Below are 20,004 nucleotides of genomic sequence, written 5' to 3'. Positions count from 1 at the left end.
TCCCTGGTGTTGGCCAGAGTGGCCACCAGGGAAACCTGGGGAGGGCTAGCCTCCCACTAGTTCGAACTAAAGGGCTACACAGCCCTTAGTTCGAACTAGCTAGTTCGAACTAGGCGTTAGTCCTCGTAAAATGAGGTTTTCCTAGTTCGAACTAAGCGCTCCGCTAGTTCGATTCAAATTCGAACTAGCGGAGCGCTAGTGTAGCACCTATTAAAGTTAGTTCGAACTAACGTCCGTTAGTTCGAACTAACTTTGTAGTGTAGACATACCCTCAGAGAGTAGTTATTAATAGTTCACAGTCATGCTGGAAGGGCATAACAAGTGGGGTTCTGCAGAGGTCAGTTTTGGGATCGGTTCTGTTCAATATCTTCATCAACGATTTAGATATTGGCTTAGTTCACTTATTAAGTTTGCAGATGATACCATGTTGGGAGGAGTTGCAAATGCTTTGGAGGACAGGGTCATAATTCAAAATGATCTGGACAAACTGGAGAAATGGTCTGAGGTAAACAGGATGAAGTTAATAAGGACAAATGCAAAGTGCTCTACTTAGGAAAGAACAATCAGTTTCACACTTACAGAATGGGAAGCAACTATCTAAGGAGTAGACAGACTCTGGTTCTCATGGGGGACTTTAATCACCCTGACATCTGTTGGGAGACCAATACAGCAGCATAAAGACAATCCAGGAAGTTTTTGGAGAACGTTGGGGACAACTTCCTGGTGCAAATACTGAAGAAACCAACCAGGGGCCATGCACAGCTTGACCTGCTGCTCACAAACAGGAGGAATTAGTAAGGGATGTAGATGTAGGCAGCAACCTGGGGAACAGTGATCATGAGATGGTCTAATTCAAGATTCCGGCAAAAGGAAGCAAGGAGAACAGCAAAATACACACCCTGGACTTCAGAAAAGCAGATTTTGACTCCCACAGAGAATTGATGGGCAGGATCCCTGGGATGCTAATACGAAGGGGAAAGGAGTCCAGGAGAATTGGCGGCATTTTAAAGAAGCCTTATTGAAGGCGCAGGAACAAATCATACCAATGAGCATTAAGAAAAGCAAATATGGTAGGCGACCAGGCTAGCTTTCTTGGTGAGCTTAAACACAAAAAGGAAGCTTACAAGAAGTGGAAACTTAGACAGACGGCTATGGAGAAATATAAATATATTGCTCTAGAATGCAGGGATGCAATCAGGAAAGCCAAAGTGCAACTGGAATTGTATCTAGCAAGCAATATGAAAGGTAACAAGAAAGGTTTCTACTGGCATATTAGCAATAAGAGGGGATCAGGGAGGCTGTGGGGCCCTTACTGGATGAGGGAAGAAACCTAGTGACAGATGATGTGCGTAAAGCTGAAATACTCAATGCTTTTTTTTGCCTCTGTCTTCACAGACAAGGTCAGCTCCGAGACTACTGCACTAGGCAACACAGTATGGAAAGGAAGTGGGCAGCCCTTGGTGGAGAAAGAACAGGTTATGAACTATTTAGAAAAGTTAGAAATACACAGATCCATGGGGTCAGATTTAATGAATCCGAGGGTGCTGAGGGAGTTGGCAGATGTCATTGCAGAGCCTTTGGCCATTATCTCTGAAAAACTTGTGGAGATGGGGAGAGGTCCCAGACTACTGGAAAAAGGCAAATGTAATGTAAGATCCAAGGAACTACAGACTGGTCAGCCTCACTTCAGTCCCCAGAAAAATCATGGAAGGTATCCTCAAGGAACCCATTTGGAAGAACTTGGAAGGAGGAAAGTGATCAGGAATAGTCAACATGGATTCCTGATTGCCTTCTATGATGAGGTAATTGGTTCGGTGGACACGGGGAAGTCAGTGGATGTGATATACCTTGACTTTAGCAAAGCTTTTGATATGGTCTCTCACAATATTCTTGCCAGAAAGTTAAGGAAGTATGGATTGGATAAATGGACTGTAAGGTGGATAGAAAGCTGGCTACATTGCCAGGGTCAATAGGTAGTGATCAACAGCTCAACGTCTGTTTGACAGTCGGTCTCAAGCGGAGTGTCCCAAGGATCGGTTCTAGGGCTGGTTTTGTTCAATATCTTTATTAATGATCTGGATGAGAGGATGGACTGAACTCTCAGCAAGTTTGCAGATGACACAAAGCTAGAGGGTAGAGATAGGGTCCAGAGTGACCCAGACAAATTGAAGGATTTGGCCAAAAGAAACCTCATAAGGTTCAACAAGGACAAGTGCAGAGTCCTGCACTTGGGATGGACGAATCCCAAGCATCGTTACAGGCTGGGAACCAACTGGCTAAGCAGCAGTTTGGCAAAAAAGGACCCGGGGATCACAGTGGATCAGAAGCTGGATAGGAGTCAACAGTGTGCCTTGCAGCCAAGAAGGCTAATGGAATATTGGGGTGTATTAAGAGGAGCATTTCCAGCAGATCTAGAGAAGTGATTACTCCCCTTTATTCACCGCTGGTGAGGCCACATCTGGAGTATTATGTCCAGTTCTGGGACCCCCACTACAGAAAGGATGTGGACGCATTGGAGAGGGTCCAGCAGAGGGCAACTGAAATGACTAGGGGGCTGGAGCACATGACCTACAAAGAGAGGCTGAGGGATTTGGCCTTATTTAGTTTGGTATTTGATAACAGCCTTTAACTACGTGAAGGGAGGTTTCAAAAAGGATGGAGAGAAGCTGTTCTCAGTAGTGACAGATGGCAGAAGAAGGAGCAATAGTCTCAAGTTGCAGTGGGGAAGATCAAGGTTGGATATTAGGAAAAACTATTACACTAGGAGGATGGTGAAGTATTGGAATGGGTTACCCAGGGAGGTGGTGGAATTTGGAGTATTGTGTCCAGTTCTGGGCACCACATTTCAAGAAAGATGTGGAGAAACTGGAGAAGGTGCAGAGAAGAGCAACAAAAATGATTAAAGGTCTAGAGAACATGACTATGAGGAAAGACTTAGAACATATATAAGAAGATAAGAACAGTCATACTGGGTCAGACCAATGGTCCATCCAGCCCAGTATCCTGTCTGCCAACAGTGGCCAATACCAGATGCCCTAGAGGGAGGGAACACAACAGGTAATCATCACATTATCCCTCTTCTGTCACCCAAGAGACTAAAAGAATTGGGTTTTAGTTAAGAAAAAAGAAGACTGGGGGGAGCATGATAGAAGTTTTTAAGTATCAAAAAGGGTGTTACAAGGAACAGGGAGAAAAACGGTTCTCCTGGACTTCTGAGGATAGGACAAGAAGCAATGGGCTTAAACTGCAGCAAGAGAGGTTTAGGTTGGACATTAGGAAAAGCTTCCTAACTGTCAGGGTGATGAAACACTGGAATAACTTGCATAGGGAGGTTGTGGAAACTTCATCACTGAAGATAATTAAGAGCAGGATAGAGAGACATCTACCAGGGATGGTCTAGATGGTGCTTGGTCCTGTTGTGAGGGCAGGGGACTGCACTTGATGATCTCTCAAGATCCCTTCCTGCTCTAGTGTTCTATGATCCACCACTGCCACATCCACATTTGGTAATTAGGCAGTAGTTGGTACCAGCAAAGAAACAAATCAGTAAATGTGCCCAAAAAATAATCACAGATCTGGTGGATGCTGCGATAGCTATTATTATTTATGTATATTGTAGTAGTGCCTAGAGGCCCAATCCAAGGTCAGTAAGAGGTAGTCCCTGCTTTAAAAAAAAGATAAAATTCTAATTCCCACAGAATGCCACCTGTTTAATAGATTTAGGACCACTGAGATCATAGGTTCAGCCTCTTGTGACAAAAATTAAAAGCCACAGGTAGGATGTAAAGCTGACTAAATGCTCAGAGAGATTCCAACAGTGGGAAGTTTAGTAGAAAACAAACAAGTATGGAAATAAGAAACATGTAAGCATGTACACACATATTCACATACAATGCACATTTAATTTCAAATGTGAGAGACTATTTTAATAAAAATCATTGTTTTTAAACCATGTTTCTGAAAACCCACAAATCCTCAACTCCCAATACTGATGCTTAATTAAGATTTAATGTCAAGCCTTGGAATTCTCAAAAGAACAATCTGTTAATAAAAAAGTAGGCCTAGGTTCTACTAAGAACTTTGCACTGCTGCTATTTGTAGATTAGTGACTAATTCTCATGTAACAATTCACGTGGAAATTCACCCCTATGGAGAGGGCTTGCTCAAGGCCTATGAACCACTTTGATCTTTAAAAGAGGGATGGGGCACTTATGTGGGAACAGTGGAATAATTACTTTTGGATAGTGACATTACCTTGCCCCTCCAAAATACCCATCCTCTAATTTTCTTATGGTTGCAAGAATTGCTGGATCAATGTCAGAGCCATCATCAACTAGAAAGAAACATGAAAGTTTAACTTAGTTGGGGAACAAATGTCTATTTAGTATTTTTAAATCACATGACCATTTTAACATGATCAGGTTTCTTGTAAGTAACCAAAATGGTTTTGATTTTAAAATGGATATTGAATCACTGATTCATGATTCCAATTGGGTTTACATAGCTATGTGTGATTGAGTCCTTAGCTGAACTGGGAACTAGGTTTGGTGATTACCCTTTAATAAAATGTTTCTAAACATGACCAGCAAGTAGACTGACTAGCTGCCCTCTGCAATGCAAACTAGGCAGAAGTTCAAGACAGAGACCAAGAGTGCTATAAAAAGCAGTATACAATTCTAACTTATCTGAAAGCATTGGTAACAGGTTTCAAATAGGAATACTTCATATAAATTCTGAGACAGAAACAGGACGGGTTCAGTGCGGAGATGCATGGATAGAGATGAGGGGTAAAAACATTTATAATGCCTTATAAATCATCATTTTGCCATCCAAATATGTCACATGCCTCAGAAAGTCAAAGGTACTCTTAACATTTAAAATTCAGAGAAAATAACAATAGACATACAATCTGCCTGCTCTCAAATTCATGCTCCAACTCCTCCATAATAATAATCTATCTATCTATACCTGGGATAGCCACAGAGACAAAATGACATTTACTGAGCATGGTGTGGGTGATGGGAAAAGTGAGGGTTGGTCTTCCAGTCATCCTCCAGCAAGAAGTGAGATAAGCCAGTTCCGTTCTGAGCATCTCCACAATCATCCGATTGTCTAGAGCCAGGTAGAAGTGGTGCTGATCAGTAAACTGGAGAGCAGAAAACATGTTAAGTAAGTCTTTACTGGGGCTTGTATTCTTCCAGCTTTCCTTTTTCTGTTTCATTCCTTAAGTCATTTATAAAAGCCCTAAAGACTTTGATATGGTTGAAAAGGAAACCGCTCTAATTAATTTTGATTGCATGGTACTATAACCACATTTTATATCCTCACAGGACTCTCTCTGAGTTCTGTGGCAAGAACAATTTAACAGGGATGAATTACAGCAACCTATAATAAAGCTGTACTTAGAAGTATGTAATATTTTATTAAATGGATTAAAGGACCATTTATTTTAGAAAGGCCAACATACGCTAAGAGGACGTTTGAGAGAAAACAGAAGGTAGAGATTTCCTTTCTGTAGAGCTGCTGGCCATGGTTACAATATAATTGACAGATGAGATTCTGTGCTCCTAGAGTATATAATTCTTGACATGATAAACTGGAACTATACTTTCAACTGAAGTAATTAGTAGAAATATTTATTAATTGAGAGGATTTTCAGATAAACTATTTATCTCTCGCTTTTTTTACGCAGCCAGAATTGTGGTCAGGACAGTGATCAGCAGAGATTGTGTATTATTGATCTAGAATGCTCTTCACTAAATCAGAAGCCTACAGAAGTGGGGATCTGCTTAGAGGCAGAAAGAACATTATCATTTGGCTGTCACCCAACTTCTGTAAAGAGCAAAGCAAAGGACAGCTGCTTCATCAGATCAGTGGGAGTGGAATCACAAAGAGATTCACAGGACATTAGGTAAGAGGAAGTTTTCCTATTGGCTTAACATGCCCACCTGAGGGGTAAAAGTAAATATTTGATTCCGTATCATGTACAGTTTGGATGTTCCAAGCACACCAATATGTCGGTAAGGTCGGCCACTCAGGTTCATGTTCTTGTTTCGTCCTGTAAAAATTTTTAAAAAATAAAGATCTAATGTAATATGTCCCTTTCTTCTCCAAATAGCTACAAGTTTAAATTTTATTACGTAATTTTCAGTTAAACTTGAACATCGAATCTTCAGTCAGGGACACCTGTTATGTACAACAAATAGAATTAGAGAATAGTTCCAACTGCTGTGGTGTTAACACCTGTCTTAAAAGTTTTCTGTGGCACCCACCATCATAGGACCATGAGCATTTAACAACACACTTCTGATTCTTTAGAGGTCTCATTCAAAAGCCCTTTGAAATCAGTGGGAAGGCTTTGGCATGTAAAATATCTGAAGTTCTAGAATTTAAAAAATCTCCATAAGGAGATAAGAAAGTTATAGCAGGTGCAAATGTGACATTGATGACCCTAGTTTCAACTGTGTTTTCCTCTTTCAAATTATTTCTACAAATTAAGTCTTTGGCCTAAAAATTATGTATTTACAAAAAAAAAAAAAAAAAACCCCACACACCACCAAATCAGTCACATTCCAGAGAGAAAGTTAAACAGATGTACACATGGAGGATAAGGTGCCTCAATTTCTTTTAAAATCTGAAAAAAGGGAACATAAAGATCTAAAAAGAGTATAACAAAGATAGGGATCCAGCAAGAAAATCAGCAGATTTTGTAAAGCTATGGATCTCTAGCTGGCATTTCATGCTGATGCTGGCTAGCTGATGCCATGTAGATTTCTATATGAAAAAACAATAAAAGGTATACATGAACAAACACTGATTTGTCAGGAAGTCAAATACATCCATCTACAGGGAATGACAGGCAGCATTCCAAATGAAATGAAGTATACAGGCAGTCCCCGAGTTACGCGGATCCGACTTACGTCGGATCCGCAGTTACGAACGGGGCACTTCCTCTCCCTGGTCTCGAGCAGACCAGGGAGAGGAAGCAAAGCGGCGGCGGAACGCGCGGCCAGCTGACAGCCCAGACGCGTCTGGGCTGTCAGCTGGCCGCGCGCTCCGCTCTGCTCCCCCCCCCGTCTGCAGACCAGGGGGAGGGGGAGCAGAGCAGAGCGGCGGAACGCGCAGCCAGCTGACAGCCCAGACGCGTCTGGGCTGTCAGCTGGCCTCGCGTTCCGCCGCTCTGCTGTGCTCCGCTCTGCTCCCCCTCCCCCTGATCTGCAGGGGGGGGGGAGCAGAGCGGAGCACGCGGCCAGCTGACAGCCCAGATGCGTCTGGGCTGTCAGCTGGCCGCGCGTTCTGCCGCTCAGCTCTGCTCTGCTCCGCTCTGCTCTGCTCTGCTCCCCCTCCCCCTGGTCTGCAGACCAGGGGGAGGGGGAGCAGAGCGGAGCACGCGGCCAGCTGACAGCCCAGATGCGTCTGGGCTGTCAGCTGGCCGCGCGTTCTGCCGCTCAGCTCTGCTCCGCTCTGCTCTGCTCTGCTCCCCCTCCCCCTGGTCTGCAGACCAGGGGGAGGGGGAGCAGAGCGGAGCACGCGGCCAGCTGACAGCCCAGATGCGTCTGGGCTGTCAGCTGGCCGCGCGTTCCGCCGCTCTGCTCTACTCTGCTCCCCCTCCCCCTGGTCTGCAGACCTGGGGGACGGGGAGCAGAGCAGAGCAAAGCCGCGGAGCCCGAGGGCAGCAGGATAGCCACGGCGCGTCTGGGCTGTCCCGCTGCCCGCGTGTTCCGCCGCTTTGCTCCCCGTCCCCCTGGTCTGCAGACCAGGGGGTCGGGGAGCAAAGCAGAGCAAAGCCACGGAGCCCGAGGGCAGCAGGATAGCCACGGCGCGTCTGGGCTGTCCCGCTGCCCCCGTGCTCCGCAGCTTTGCTCCGGACGCCTATGGTACAGCAGCTGGGGCGCTGCCGGTTGGTCCCGTAGCGCCGCTCTGGGTGCCACTGGACCAACCCAGCAGCACCCCAGCTGCTCTGCCCCAGGTGTCCCCTAGTCAGCAGCTGCTGAAAATGACCAGTGGCTGACTACAGGAAGCCCCTGCCCCGGGCTTCCTGGAATCAGCTGCTGATCAGTTTCAGCAGCAGCTGACTTGGGGATGCCTGGGGTTCTTAAGTTGAATCTGTATGTAAGTCAGAACTGGCGTCCAGATTCAGCCACTGTTGAAACTGATCAGTTTCAGCAGCGGCTGAATCTGGACGCCAGTTCCGACTTACATACAGATTCAACGTAAGAACAAACCTACAGTCCCTATCTTGTATGTAACCCGGGGACTGCCTGTATTTGCAAGAAAACCACATGCCACATTAAACATCACAGGTTGTTGGAAATCCCTCTTTAATGTAACAATGTTAATTCTCTCAATTCAGCAACTGAATCCAGTGTAAAAAAAACCCTCCCCCTCACAGCTGTGCCCTCTGCCCTTCCCAGTACTGCACACAGCACTTTTTTTTTTTTTGGCTGGGTCAAACACAAACACGACCAAAGCTTTTTCCTAACATGGCAGATGTTCAAATCCCAGCTACTCTATGAGAACTTGACCTTGCAAGGTTCTCTCGGAAGCTGTGAGAACTGCAAGTGCTCAGCACCTTGCAGGATTAAGCCTTTAAAATCTGCCTCAGGAACAGATACTGTTTCTACTGTATCTAGCAGATGACACTACCCACGCATAGGAGGAGGTCTCTACCTACTTCAATCACTTTACAGAAGCCTTATGTCACCTAAAAAGCTTTCCAGCTTCAACAGATGAACTCTACCTGCTAGATGATTCAATACATTCTCAAGAAGGAAAGAAAAATATTAAATACTCTGGGCCAGCTTCACTTCAGAAATCCAACTTGTGCAAGCATCTGGAATCTGGGTGTGAGGCCCCTGGCAGCAGAAAGCCCACCAGAGACACAAACCAACCACAACTGCCACCTAGGGCACATCTAGACTACGTTTTTCTTTCAAAAGAAGATATGCAAATTCAGCACAAATGTGTATATCTTCTTCCGATCACTTTTTCGAAAGCGGTTTTTTTGATGAAAAAGCGTGCCATCTAGATGCGGTTCTATCAAAAAAAAAAAAAGCAACCTTTTTCAAAGGAACCCTTCCTTCCTCAAAAAATGAGGTTTACAGCATTCTTTCGAAAAAGGGTTGGGTTTTTTTTCAAAAAAAAAAAAAAAAAAAAAAAACTTTTAAAAAAGACATCGGAAGAAGATATGCAAATCTTCTTTTGAATTTGCAGATCTTCTTTTGAAAGAAAAACGTAGTCTAGACATGCCCCTAGAGTCTGAGAGCAGCTCAGCACTATAGACCCAACCAGCCACTAGCTGGAATGAATCCCCATTCTGGCACAGTGGTTCCATGACAGCAGAGGGATACACATGGACACACTTCCAGTCATCTCAAGCATACATTTGGCCCACCACATGCCGTGACATCAGGAAGGGCATTATTCTTCACCCTAACCACAGGATCAAGCCACAGTCTCTGCAGCAGGCAAACATAACCCCCACACTCTTCCCAAACCAGCCTCTTGATGGGAGGGATTATCACCTCAGAACAAACAGCAGGTTCTGAACCCGGATCCTAAGAACCTAGGGAGGGTAGGGAGCTAGAAGGAGAGATCAGCAGAAGGCCAGAACCATCTTCACAGAGCTCTCACCCGTTAGTTAATTTGTCTTCACTAGAGAGGATCCTCAACTGCCATATGCCTATGGTCTAGGGACACTCATGAAAGGGGTTTCTGGAGAGCAAAGGGGACCTTCGGCTGCATTACACTTTTCACTTTGAATTTCCCAAAGATCTTAGGGTTAGAGTGACACATGTTTCATCAAACCCATTACAGACCTTGACCTTCAAACTAACCCAGTCAGCTGCTTGCAGATAGACATGAGAATTAATTTTTATCCCTTGCTGCCTTTTCCTCCCCTAAACTGTGTGGACGATTTCTTCAGGTAAAATATATGTTTACGAGGTTTATTTAAATTTCTGCTCAAGGCCCAACATCTTAAGATGAGCCTCTAAATTTTGACTTGCTTATCTGAGTCATTGGAGAAATTCCAGTGAAGGCAACAAAAATGATTAGGGGGATAGAGCACATGACATACAAGGAGAGGCTGAGGGATTTGGGCTTATTTTGTCTACAAAAGAGAAAAGTGAGGGGGAGGAGGATTTGATAGCAGCCTTTAACTACCTGAAGGGGGGTTCCAAAGAGGATGGAGTGAGGCTGTTCACAGTAGTGAAAGATTAAAGGATGAGGAGCAATGGTCTCAAGTTGCAGTGGGCGAGATCTAGGTTAGATATAAGGAAAAACTTGACAAAGCTCAGGCTGGGATAATTTAGTTGGGGTTGGTCCTGCTTTGGGCAGAGGGTTGGACTCGATGACCTCCTGAGGTCTCTTCCAACCATATGATTCTATTAGTCACTGAACAATATCTGAAGTTTCCTCACGCACTACCCATAAGCCTGATTCCCGTGGGAAAAGGAAACACTGACTGCTGCCCACTGTGAATTTCCCTAAGTATGGTGGAGAGGATTTGCCATTGTTGATCCACTGTCATCACTGGCCTTAACTTCGAAAAACAACATTCCTGATTATACTGGGCAAATCCATGCGTGGTATGAACCAGGTGAAATACTGAGATTTTGTGTGTATTTATTCCACATTACAAAGCCTCCAATCTCTTTTGGAAAGGAGTGTCAAAGGAGCCCAAGGTGGAAGTTAGATGCATAACTCCTTCAGGTGCTTTCCAAAAGCCCAGCCTGTCTCTAGAAGCAGCCACTGCAGAGAACCAGCTTCTGACAGTCTGTGAAACTCCACTGGAATGGAGCATCCAGAAACCTCTACTTTGGGCACCAGCTCAAGGCAGGCAATGTGAACCTAATTCTTCTAACAAATCCCTTATTTAGGGCACCAGTTCAGATCAGCATATTCATTACTAGTTTTTTCTTTAGGTGCTGTATATTCACATGCACCTCCTGCATATAAAAAGTATGAATGACTGTGAAAATAAAACAAATAAAAAGAAAGAAATGGGGACAGCCTGGAAGTGGAAAGAAAAATATATTGGGTTTCATTACAACCACCATACACTTCTAGTTCTAGCACCTACCAAGTTTGGCATAAAGGTGACTTAAGATCCGTGCTGGCTGCACTCGGATTGGATGGATGTCTGCAATGCTTTGAACTCTGATTCCATGATGTCTCAGTAGTTCCTTAATTTCATTTGATTCTGCCAAGACAGTTACTGTAAAACAGAAAAGAATAACAGAATTATTTTAACCAGAATAATTCTCCTGTTTTCTGACATCACCCATTACGGCTATTTACCCACCACATGGGGGAAATGAAATCTAAAAATGCTAAAGGCCATGTTCCTTCTTGATTTGCCAACTCCAATTATGTCAGTGGCGTTGCAAGAATGTGAAGGACAGCATTTGGCTCTTCATTTCCCCAGATTTCTTCACTTCCCTTCTCCACACAAGCTACCACTGTAAGATACTGTAGCAAGCCTACTTATCTGTGTCAGTGGCATACACATGCTATGAACACTATTTATTATTTCTATAGCAGTAGCATGCAGGTACCCCGATTAGGATCATAGCTCTGTTGTGACAGGTGCTGTATAAACACAGAGGAAGACCCTACCTCATGGAATTTACAATCTAAGACCTCGATGCTTCCTTAGAGGTTTTTAAGTCCTGGCTTGACAAAGCCCTGGGTAGGATGATTCAGTTGGGGTTGGTCCTGCTTTAGGCAGAGGGTTGGACTTGATGACCTCCTGAGGTCTCTTCCAACCCTAATCTTCTATAACTCTATTTCAGTAGTGGGCAGCCTGCAGCCTGAGGGCCACATGCGGCCCATCAGGGTTCTGTGTGTGGCCCACAAGACATTGTGTTTACCGTTGCCCATGCGCAGGGTTGTCAGAGTCTGTTGGTTTACACCCATGTAGTTTTTTCCTACCTGTATTCCTAACGTGACACACACATAAAGCAAGGGCACGTGAAGTGAGGTGTGTGCTGATTGCACACAACACTGACTGAGAGAGCCACCCGCTCCATCTGCATCCAGTCAAAGCACAATGGTTCTATCGGCACACGCCAAAAAAATCTAGGTACACAAGCACAATTAGCAAAACCATCCTATCCCAAGAGATCATCTTGGTTACAATGATCTTGTGGCCCACTGAGATGAAGGAGGGTCACTCATGAAGCCCATGCACTAGCCTAGGTTGCTCATTACTGCTCTATGAGCTTTCAAAACGTTGTGTGTGGGGTTTTGCAAATGTGGGTCAGTTTGTTGAGTTAGGATCTAACAACCCAGTACAGATCTGCTCGTTAATACTACTGCATTCATTAATATTCTCAAAAAATGAATTTTAAATTTGCATTCATGAATATTTATACAGGAAGTGAACATTTTAAAGTTTCCTATACAGAAACAGAAACAATCCCAGCCAAAGGACACCTTGTGACAGGTAAGAGAACACTCCTCCCCTAAGGTGCCAGCTTGGATGAGCATACAAGATCAGTACAACAATCCCATAGCTAGTTCTGGGAGAGGGCTAGAGTTCTAAACCACAAGCACTGTGGTATTTACAGAGATGAACTGGACAGACGGCAGCTAGGGTCACAAGCATCAGGGATGAAGGAGGAAGAAAAGCTGCTCCTGACAATCCAGGCTCCTGACTGCTTCTCACAAGCTGCACAGATGGGCAGTGGGAGAGCCTTTATTCCTTGATCAGCTCATCTTATCATCCCAGAGCAGCAGAGGGCAAATACTGACCCATGGGCCAGATCTGGTTCACCAGAGTTAGCCCCTGACAGGCTGCCGCTGTATTTAGCTGTACCTCTGTGACCAACAGGAGCTGCAAGTACTCGTAGCTGCAGCAAACCGCCACAGTCTTATTGCCCACCCCTGCCCCAGAGCATGCCCAGACCTGCCTTCTCTCCTGAAGTGGATGCAGAGACTGAGAATCTGACAGATTTAATTTTAAACTGGTAATGAAAGAGTTTTAAAAACAGTAATAAAATGGAGTAAGCACCTCCTCATAAAACAAGCAGGCATGATAACAACCTCCCCCGGCCAGTTTCTCTGACTCAGATATCATCATGGGTACCCACATTTCATGTGCTAATTAAGATACACTGAACGTGCCCAGCAGTTTAACCCTGCCTAGCAGCCTGTCCCTCCTCTTTCTCTTTACCTGTCAGAGCTTTTTTTAAATTCTGCCTCTCTTTTGTGAGGTGGTAAAAAAAAAAAAAAAAAAAAAAAACACCCTTCAGCTCATCAGCATGTATCAAACATGAAATCACCAACCTTGCACCACAACATCAGGTTTAAAATCAGTTGAAAATCTCCTATTTAAGGGATCAATTTCACCAGCAGCCAGAAATCCCTGTGATAAAATAGAAAAAGAAAGGTCCCAAGTAAGATGCCTTTAACGTTCAGTGCAGTTATAAGGGATCCTCATGCTAATCCTTAAATTTCCACAAATGTAACATGGAACATCTCTGTCCTCTATTTTACTCTACAGTATTTTTAGTAAAACTTCAGTTGTAATTTTAAAATATTCTTTGGGAAAGGGGTCTACAATCAGGACTCAAGCCAATCTGTGTGCCTACTTAGTTGCTTCTGTCATTTTTTTTGCAGCTACATGGAAACACCGGAAAGTTAACCCTTTACTAAGTCTTTATTAGGTTCAGTCTAGGACTTATACAAGGTTAATCTCAGATGACGGGAAGTTCAGTTCAATCTGGATAAGCATTTGAGTGGCTATTTGAACTTCTGCAGGGGTCTCTCCTTCCTCATGCACTCCAAAGTAGTTTTAGCTCCCTCCTTGTGATCAACACTCGCTCTGATTCTTCTCAAACTCTTGACTTTCCTCATCTCTTTAAGACTGGTGGCAGAGCCAGCAAGAGATGCGGCCAGTCTGCTTAGTTCTCCTGCCTGGTTCTTTCCACTTTCACAGCAGTTTGGGGGGATGCCCATTAAATCTGAACCCATAATGCCTTATTATAGTCTCTGATAAGGATGCCCAAGAGGATACAATATGTGCAGTTCATAAGGCAAGCACACATGGAAACTACAACATGGTTTGAATTACACACTCTTTCTATCCTCAGGAGAAAGACAGATGATTATAACTTGCAGAGCAAGAGATTTAACTCCCTTATAACAACTGAACTCTCACGTAGCATATAAAAACAAGGTAACCCTGGGTTTTCAGAGATAGCTCACATTTTCATACAGTAAAGCAAAAAAATAAAGGTGGACTGGAATGACATTGGCTGTGTGTCAAAAGGAACAAATATTTTCTAACTAGTTTAAGTTGGATAGGGAATCACCATTTCTGCCGACTCACAAACGTGCATCCACCACAAAACAGCCTCATCCAATTGAAAGTGAATACGACGACGCTGGTCTGGGCTTTTTCCAGAGTTCAGGGCATCTCCAAATGAACATTAACTCACTGGTTTTACAGATAAATTACCTCTGCTAATAAAGAACTGAGGATGTACAAAGACTGGCCCCACAAATGAGGCAACTTTCCACCCGGCACACGATCCACTGAGTGAGGATTGTCATACTCTTCATCCACCTGCCAACAAATGTATACAAAATGAGTCCTACATGCTTATGAGATATTACAGGCCATATATTTCAAAATACTTTTTCCTGGTAAAGAGCTACACCTTTCAGATTTTTTTACATGCCATCATGAGTGCCACCCTGTTTTCACCTCCTAGATTGCATGCTCTTTCAGACAAAGCCCACACAGACCTTTGTGCAGTACCTTAGGGTTTGTCTACACTACAGCGCTAATTCGAACTAACTTAGTTCGAATTAGTTAATTCGAACTAAGCTAATTCGAACTAACGGATCCAGACTAAAAAACTAGTTCGAATTAGCGTTTTGCTAATTCGAACTAGCATGTCCACATTAAGCGGACCCTGAACCGGGGTTGAGGATGGCCGGAAGCAGTGCCGGCAGGGCATCAGATGAGGACTTAGAGCGTGGAGCTGCTGCCTCAGGCTAGCCGAGGGCTGTGCTTAAAGGGACCCGACCCCCACCCCGGACAGACAGTTCTCAGGGATGCCCTGCTTGCAAAGCAGTCCTGGCTTGGATTGCCCGGAGTACCCACACTGGGCACATCACAGCACTCGGCCATCAGACCGGCTGCACTTGACACAGGCTGCCATCTGGGGAGAGGGGGCAATTGGAGGGCTGCAGGAGAGCTTCTGTAGGGATAACATATTAATGTATTGAAAATGATTCCCCCAAATGGAAGTGACTCCCCATAATTTGTTCCCCACAACTTAAAGTGTTTAGATTTATTATTAATTCTTCTTATTATTATTATTATTTGTTAAGATTGTTAAATGTTTACATTTATTATTATTATTATTGACCCTTTAGAATATAATGTATTAGGTCATGTAACTTAGAACTGTTAAGAATATAATCCTATGTAGACAGAAACAGCCCCTCCTCTGTGCTCCAGGGCATGCTCAAGCTTGTGCAAGGGGCTGCTTGAAATTGACATTGCAGAGATACAATGCATTGTCAAGCCACTAACTCTGCTATGGGAGCCAAGCCCTGTAATTGACTAAGGGCATTGTTACATAATTGACGCCTGTTCTCTTTAAAACATTGTAACTTTACTCAGCACTCAGAGAATGTTTTAAGCAATACCACCCAGAAACTTTTGTAACTACAACTTTTATTATTATACAAAATACTGTATGAATGTATGAGGGTATGTCTACACTACCCCCTAGTTCGAACTAGGGGGGTAATGTATGCATACCGAACTTGCTAATGAAGCCCGGGATTTGAATTTCCCGGGCTTCATTAGCATAAAGCCGGCGCCGCCATTTTTAAAAGCCGGCTAGTGCGAACCCCGTGTCGCGCGGCTACACGCGGCACGGACTAGATAGTTCGGATTAGGCTTCTAATCCGAACTATCTGTACGCCTCGTGGAACGTTCCACGAGGCGTACAGATAGTTCGGATTAGAAGCCTAATCCGAACTATCTAGTCCGTGCCGCGTGTAGCCGCGCGACACGGGGTTCGCACTAGCCGGCTTTTAAAAATGGCGGCGCCGGCTTTATGCTAATGAAGCCCGGGAAATTCAAATCCCGGGCTTCATTAGCAAGTTCGGTATGCATACATTACCCCCCTAGTTCGAACTAGGGGGGTAGTGTAGACATACCCTGAGAGAGTGCTTGGACGATGAATGAATGGTTCTGAGAGGTGCCAGCCTGAGAATACAGCAACAAAGGGCTGAAGAAGGCGTCAGGTGCCAGTGCAACCAAAAGGTGTCAAGTGGAGAAAACCAAGTACTGGAGGTCCACCCGATGAGATCACTGACGAGCACCTGGCAGCCACCCTGAAGACATCAGCATGATGCAGCAATTTCCATAGACTGGCATGGGAAGAAATTCCTATAAGAACTGGACTAAAAAACTATGGAATCAGAGTCCAAGGTTCTGCTGCCAGCCTACCAGGAGCTTCAGATGCGCATCTGATCAGGACTTCGCTCCCCACTACCATCACTTGTGTACAGAATACCTGGCCAGTATTCTGTCACAAGCAACTTCCAGGCTGGTAACTATAACAAATGGATGAATGAATGTTTATATGTATATGGGTTAAGTAGTTAAACAACATTGTTTGCCTCTATCTTTTCTTTATTTCTTTTATTATCTTTACAATAAATGTGGCTTTTTGCCTTGTCCCCCTCATAAGATTCTGCTTGCTTTTATTTGGTACAACATTTCCACCCCCAGAAGCCCGCAGAGCCAGCCTAGTCCTCCCCATCGAGGGCTTGTACACCATTCCTCCCTCACCTCCTTCCACTTACCCTTCCTTAGCCCCCCCTTCCTGATGTACTAAATAAAGGACAATTGTGTTCAAAAATAGAATCTCTCTTTATTGAACAAAACTCGGGGAGACTGGGAAAAGGAGGTGGGAGAGTGGAAGAGAGAGGGTGGGAGAGGGGAGGGCAACTACAATGATCAGAGGTTTGGAAGAGGTCCCATATGAAGAGAGGCTAAAGAGACTGGGACTTTTCAGTTTAGAAAAGAGGAGACTGAGGGGGGATAGGATAGAGGTCTATAAAAGCATGAGTGGGGTGGAGAGGGTGCATCAAGAAAAGTTCTTCATTAGTTCCCATAATAGAAGGACTAGAGGACACCAAAGGAAAGGAATGGGTAGCAGGCTTCAAACTAGTAACAGAAACTTCTTCTTCACAAAGCAAAGAGTCAACCTGTGGAACTCCTTGCTGCAGGAGGCTGTGAAGGCTAGAACTAGAACAGAGTTTAAAGGGAAGTGAGATCAAGTCATGGAGGTTGGGTCCATGGAGTGGTATTAGCCAGGGGGTAGGAGTGGTGTCCCTGCCCAAAGTTTGTGGAAGGCTGGAGAGGGATGGCACGAGACAAATGGCTTGGTCACTGTCTTCGGTCCATCCCCTCCAGGGTCCCTAGGGTTGGCTGCTGTCAGCAGACAGGCTACTGGGCTAGATGGACCGTTGGTCTGACCCAGTACGGCCATTGTAAGCTCAGGGCTCAGGGTCGGGGGTCTCAGTGGACCACCTTGATTTTCATGCACACCTGCTGCTGGGTGGCCAGGCTGGCAGCTCTCCTGCCCTACACGGCCACGTTCCTGTGCCTAGTGCGGAGGTCGTGGACGAGGTCCACGATGTCCACTCTAGACCAGGCGGGTGCCCGCCTCTTGTGGTCCCGGGCAAGCTCCCGGGAGCCGCCTGCCTGGTCCTGGGAAGAGGGGGAGGGCTGGGAGGCATCGGGTGGCTGGTTCGAGCCGTGCCAGGTACAGGGTCTGCTGGCTGGGTGCTAGCAGGCTTGCACCTGGCAGGGGCATCGTAGCCAGCCCGTGCCTCTTTAAGGGCTCCGGGGCTGGGAGGGGGGCAATAGAGTTTCCCTGGTGAAGTCTGTTACTAAAAAGGCCACTAATTTATTTGCACAGTAACATAATTTTGACCAGATGAGAGAGGGAGGGGAAATACTAGAGAATTTTATTATACAAGAGGCTTTGTAAGATGTGATCTTACACATAAGAGGTTAGGCAAAGCCCACCCTACATATTTTTAAAATCCTTACTAGATTTACACCGGTTCCACTAAAAGCCGCAAGAGAGGTTCACGTAGCACACAGCAGGTAGGGAGGTACGTGTGTACTCCTACTTAACCTCAGATTTGTAAAGAAGACTGGAAATGTCAACACTCCATCTTTAAATATTCTAGCCTGCACTAGATTTACTGTCCTTAGTTGGCAAGGACAGGAAAGTTTTGGCATGGGAGGGAGAAAGTGGCCTAGAAGGAAGGTATTTCATAGGTTAGCAGTTTGAATTGGCAAACAGTTCTGGCTGTCTAGGATTGTTGACCAAAGAGTGGATACAGTGTATTCTTAACTTGCAAGGGTTAAAAAAATGGATTTATCTGGAATTTCTCTCTGACATCCAGGTTTTGAAAAAACACAGCTGACAGATGATAAACATAATGTAAAAGACAGGTCAGAGTCACTTTATTTCTTTGTGGGGGATTTGTTCTCATTTCAAGGTAGATACATTTCTCACCTTTATCCCCTTGCAATGGACAAAAAAGAAAAAAAAGGTGCAATTCAATTGTCCTTGTTTTTTAATGTAAACGACTTTTTAATCTGAATTTTTTTTTACTAATTCTAATATGTCCACATGCACACAGATAAAAACCAACTATCATATTTTGTGCCTTTTTCATAACCATCATATTAGATACCTAGCCATCTGGAAATTTATCAGTGTCTTATTAGTGGGAGCTGTGAGAACTATTTTAAGTCAGTGCTACTGCACAAATGTTTTTGTTACTTAAAGAAAGTGGCAAAGGCATTTCTCATGCTGCAAACCTATATTGGTCAAATAAAGGAAATGATCACGCTTGACCCTTATTTTGATATCTGCACTTTGAAAGCTAGAGGCGCTGCATTGTCACAATACCTTGTCTGGAGGGACAGCATACAACTCTGGCATCAGAAGAATTCCATTCTTTTCTCTAATAATTATTCCCTCCAGGGCCTCTCTGTACTCTTGAACCTGGAAACCAAAACAAACAAAAATGGTAGTGAAAGCTCATATTGCCTTAAAAAGACAGAGAGAGCTGCCAATGTTATACAGCATGAAAAGAACATTAAACAATATTGAAATCTTAAAGCTAGCTATAAATCTGTTATAATTAATTCTAGGCCTGACTCAAGACAGTGCAGCAATGAAGAGATTATTGTGTGCTGCCAAATAGAAGCCCTGGATTCAAATTGTAGATTCAGTGTCCAGATAAATGAGCATAAAATCCTAATTTTAAAAATAACAACAGTTTTAGTATGTAGTTAAAATGGAGCATAAAGTCTCAATCTAAGTGGGCCATCATCTCTAAGAAATTCACAGCTGCCCTCCCCTTTCCTTACGGCTTACAAGAGAACAGGGGTCTTTGAAACTTTTCTCTGCTATAACATGGTTCACTATATGGAAAAGCTAAGGAAGAAATTATATTTATAGATTCTCTCTCAACAGGCTAATACAAATAGCCATTTTTAAAAGTGTGTCTGACCTCTTATGTACAAAGAATAACCACTGTTACTTGTTTAAAACATGGAGCTGGAATGACAAAATGGTTAGATGCTTGTTTTGATCCCTATCTCTTCAGTGTGCCCAAAGCAATCATTTGATTCAATTCTTCATTTAGATTCATAGAATCTTTTGCCTTTCAGACATCTTCTGATCTCTGCTGTATCAAATTTTCCACATTTTTATGATCCAAAATGCATTTGATCTGAGATTTTATTCACTAGTTTTATTGAACTTCCCATTTTAAATTAATTATGTGTCCCCCTTAGGTTGTGGGAAAGAGGGGGAAAAAAGCTTTCATTTGTTTATAGACTTTTTTGCAAATATAAGTAAAGCAAAAAATGTTTATATTATGCAGCCTTTGACTTCAAAGTAGAACCCATCTAAGATTCTGAAATTCCTCAGGGATAAAAAG

At 44.0% G+C, this 20,004-nt stretch overlaps 1 protein-coding gene across 10 annotated transcripts in view; it reads right to left on the bottom strand.

The window, feature by feature from the left end:
• PHKA2 (phosphorylase kinase regulatory subunit alpha 2) overlaps positions 1-20,004 on the bottom strand; it is an 87,206-nt gene that overhangs the window by 40,202 nt on the left and 27,000 nt on the right. For all 10 annotated transcript variants that reach the window (XM_075913734.1, XM_075913692.1, XM_075913700.1 and 7 more), the window contains 7 exons: positions 18,966-19,061; positions 14,465-14,572; positions 13,291-13,369; positions 11,084-11,218; positions 5,949-6,058; positions 5,002-5,146; positions 4,255-4,333 (listed from right to left, as the gene is read on the bottom strand). In XM_075913734.1, the coding sequence (XP_075769849.1) occupies positions 4,255-4,333; positions 5,002-5,146; positions 5,949-6,058; positions 11,084-11,218; positions 13,291-13,369; positions 14,465-14,572; positions 18,966-19,061 (752 nt within the window). The remainder of the gene's footprint in view (positions 1-4,254; positions 4,334-5,001; positions 5,147-5,948; positions 6,059-11,083; positions 11,219-13,290; positions 13,370-14,464; positions 14,573-18,965; positions 19,062-20,004) is intronic.

This window comes from Pelodiscus sinensis, chromosome 1 (assembly GCF_049634645.1).
Source record: "Pelodiscus sinensis isolate JC-2024 chromosome 1, ASM4963464v1, whole genome shotgun sequence".
Lineage (NCBI taxonomy): Eukaryota > Metazoa > Chordata > Testudines > Trionychidae > Pelodiscus > Pelodiscus sinensis.
The sequence above is the reverse complement of the archived record's forward strand: the minus strand, read 5'-3'. Positions and strand labels throughout refer to the sequence as shown.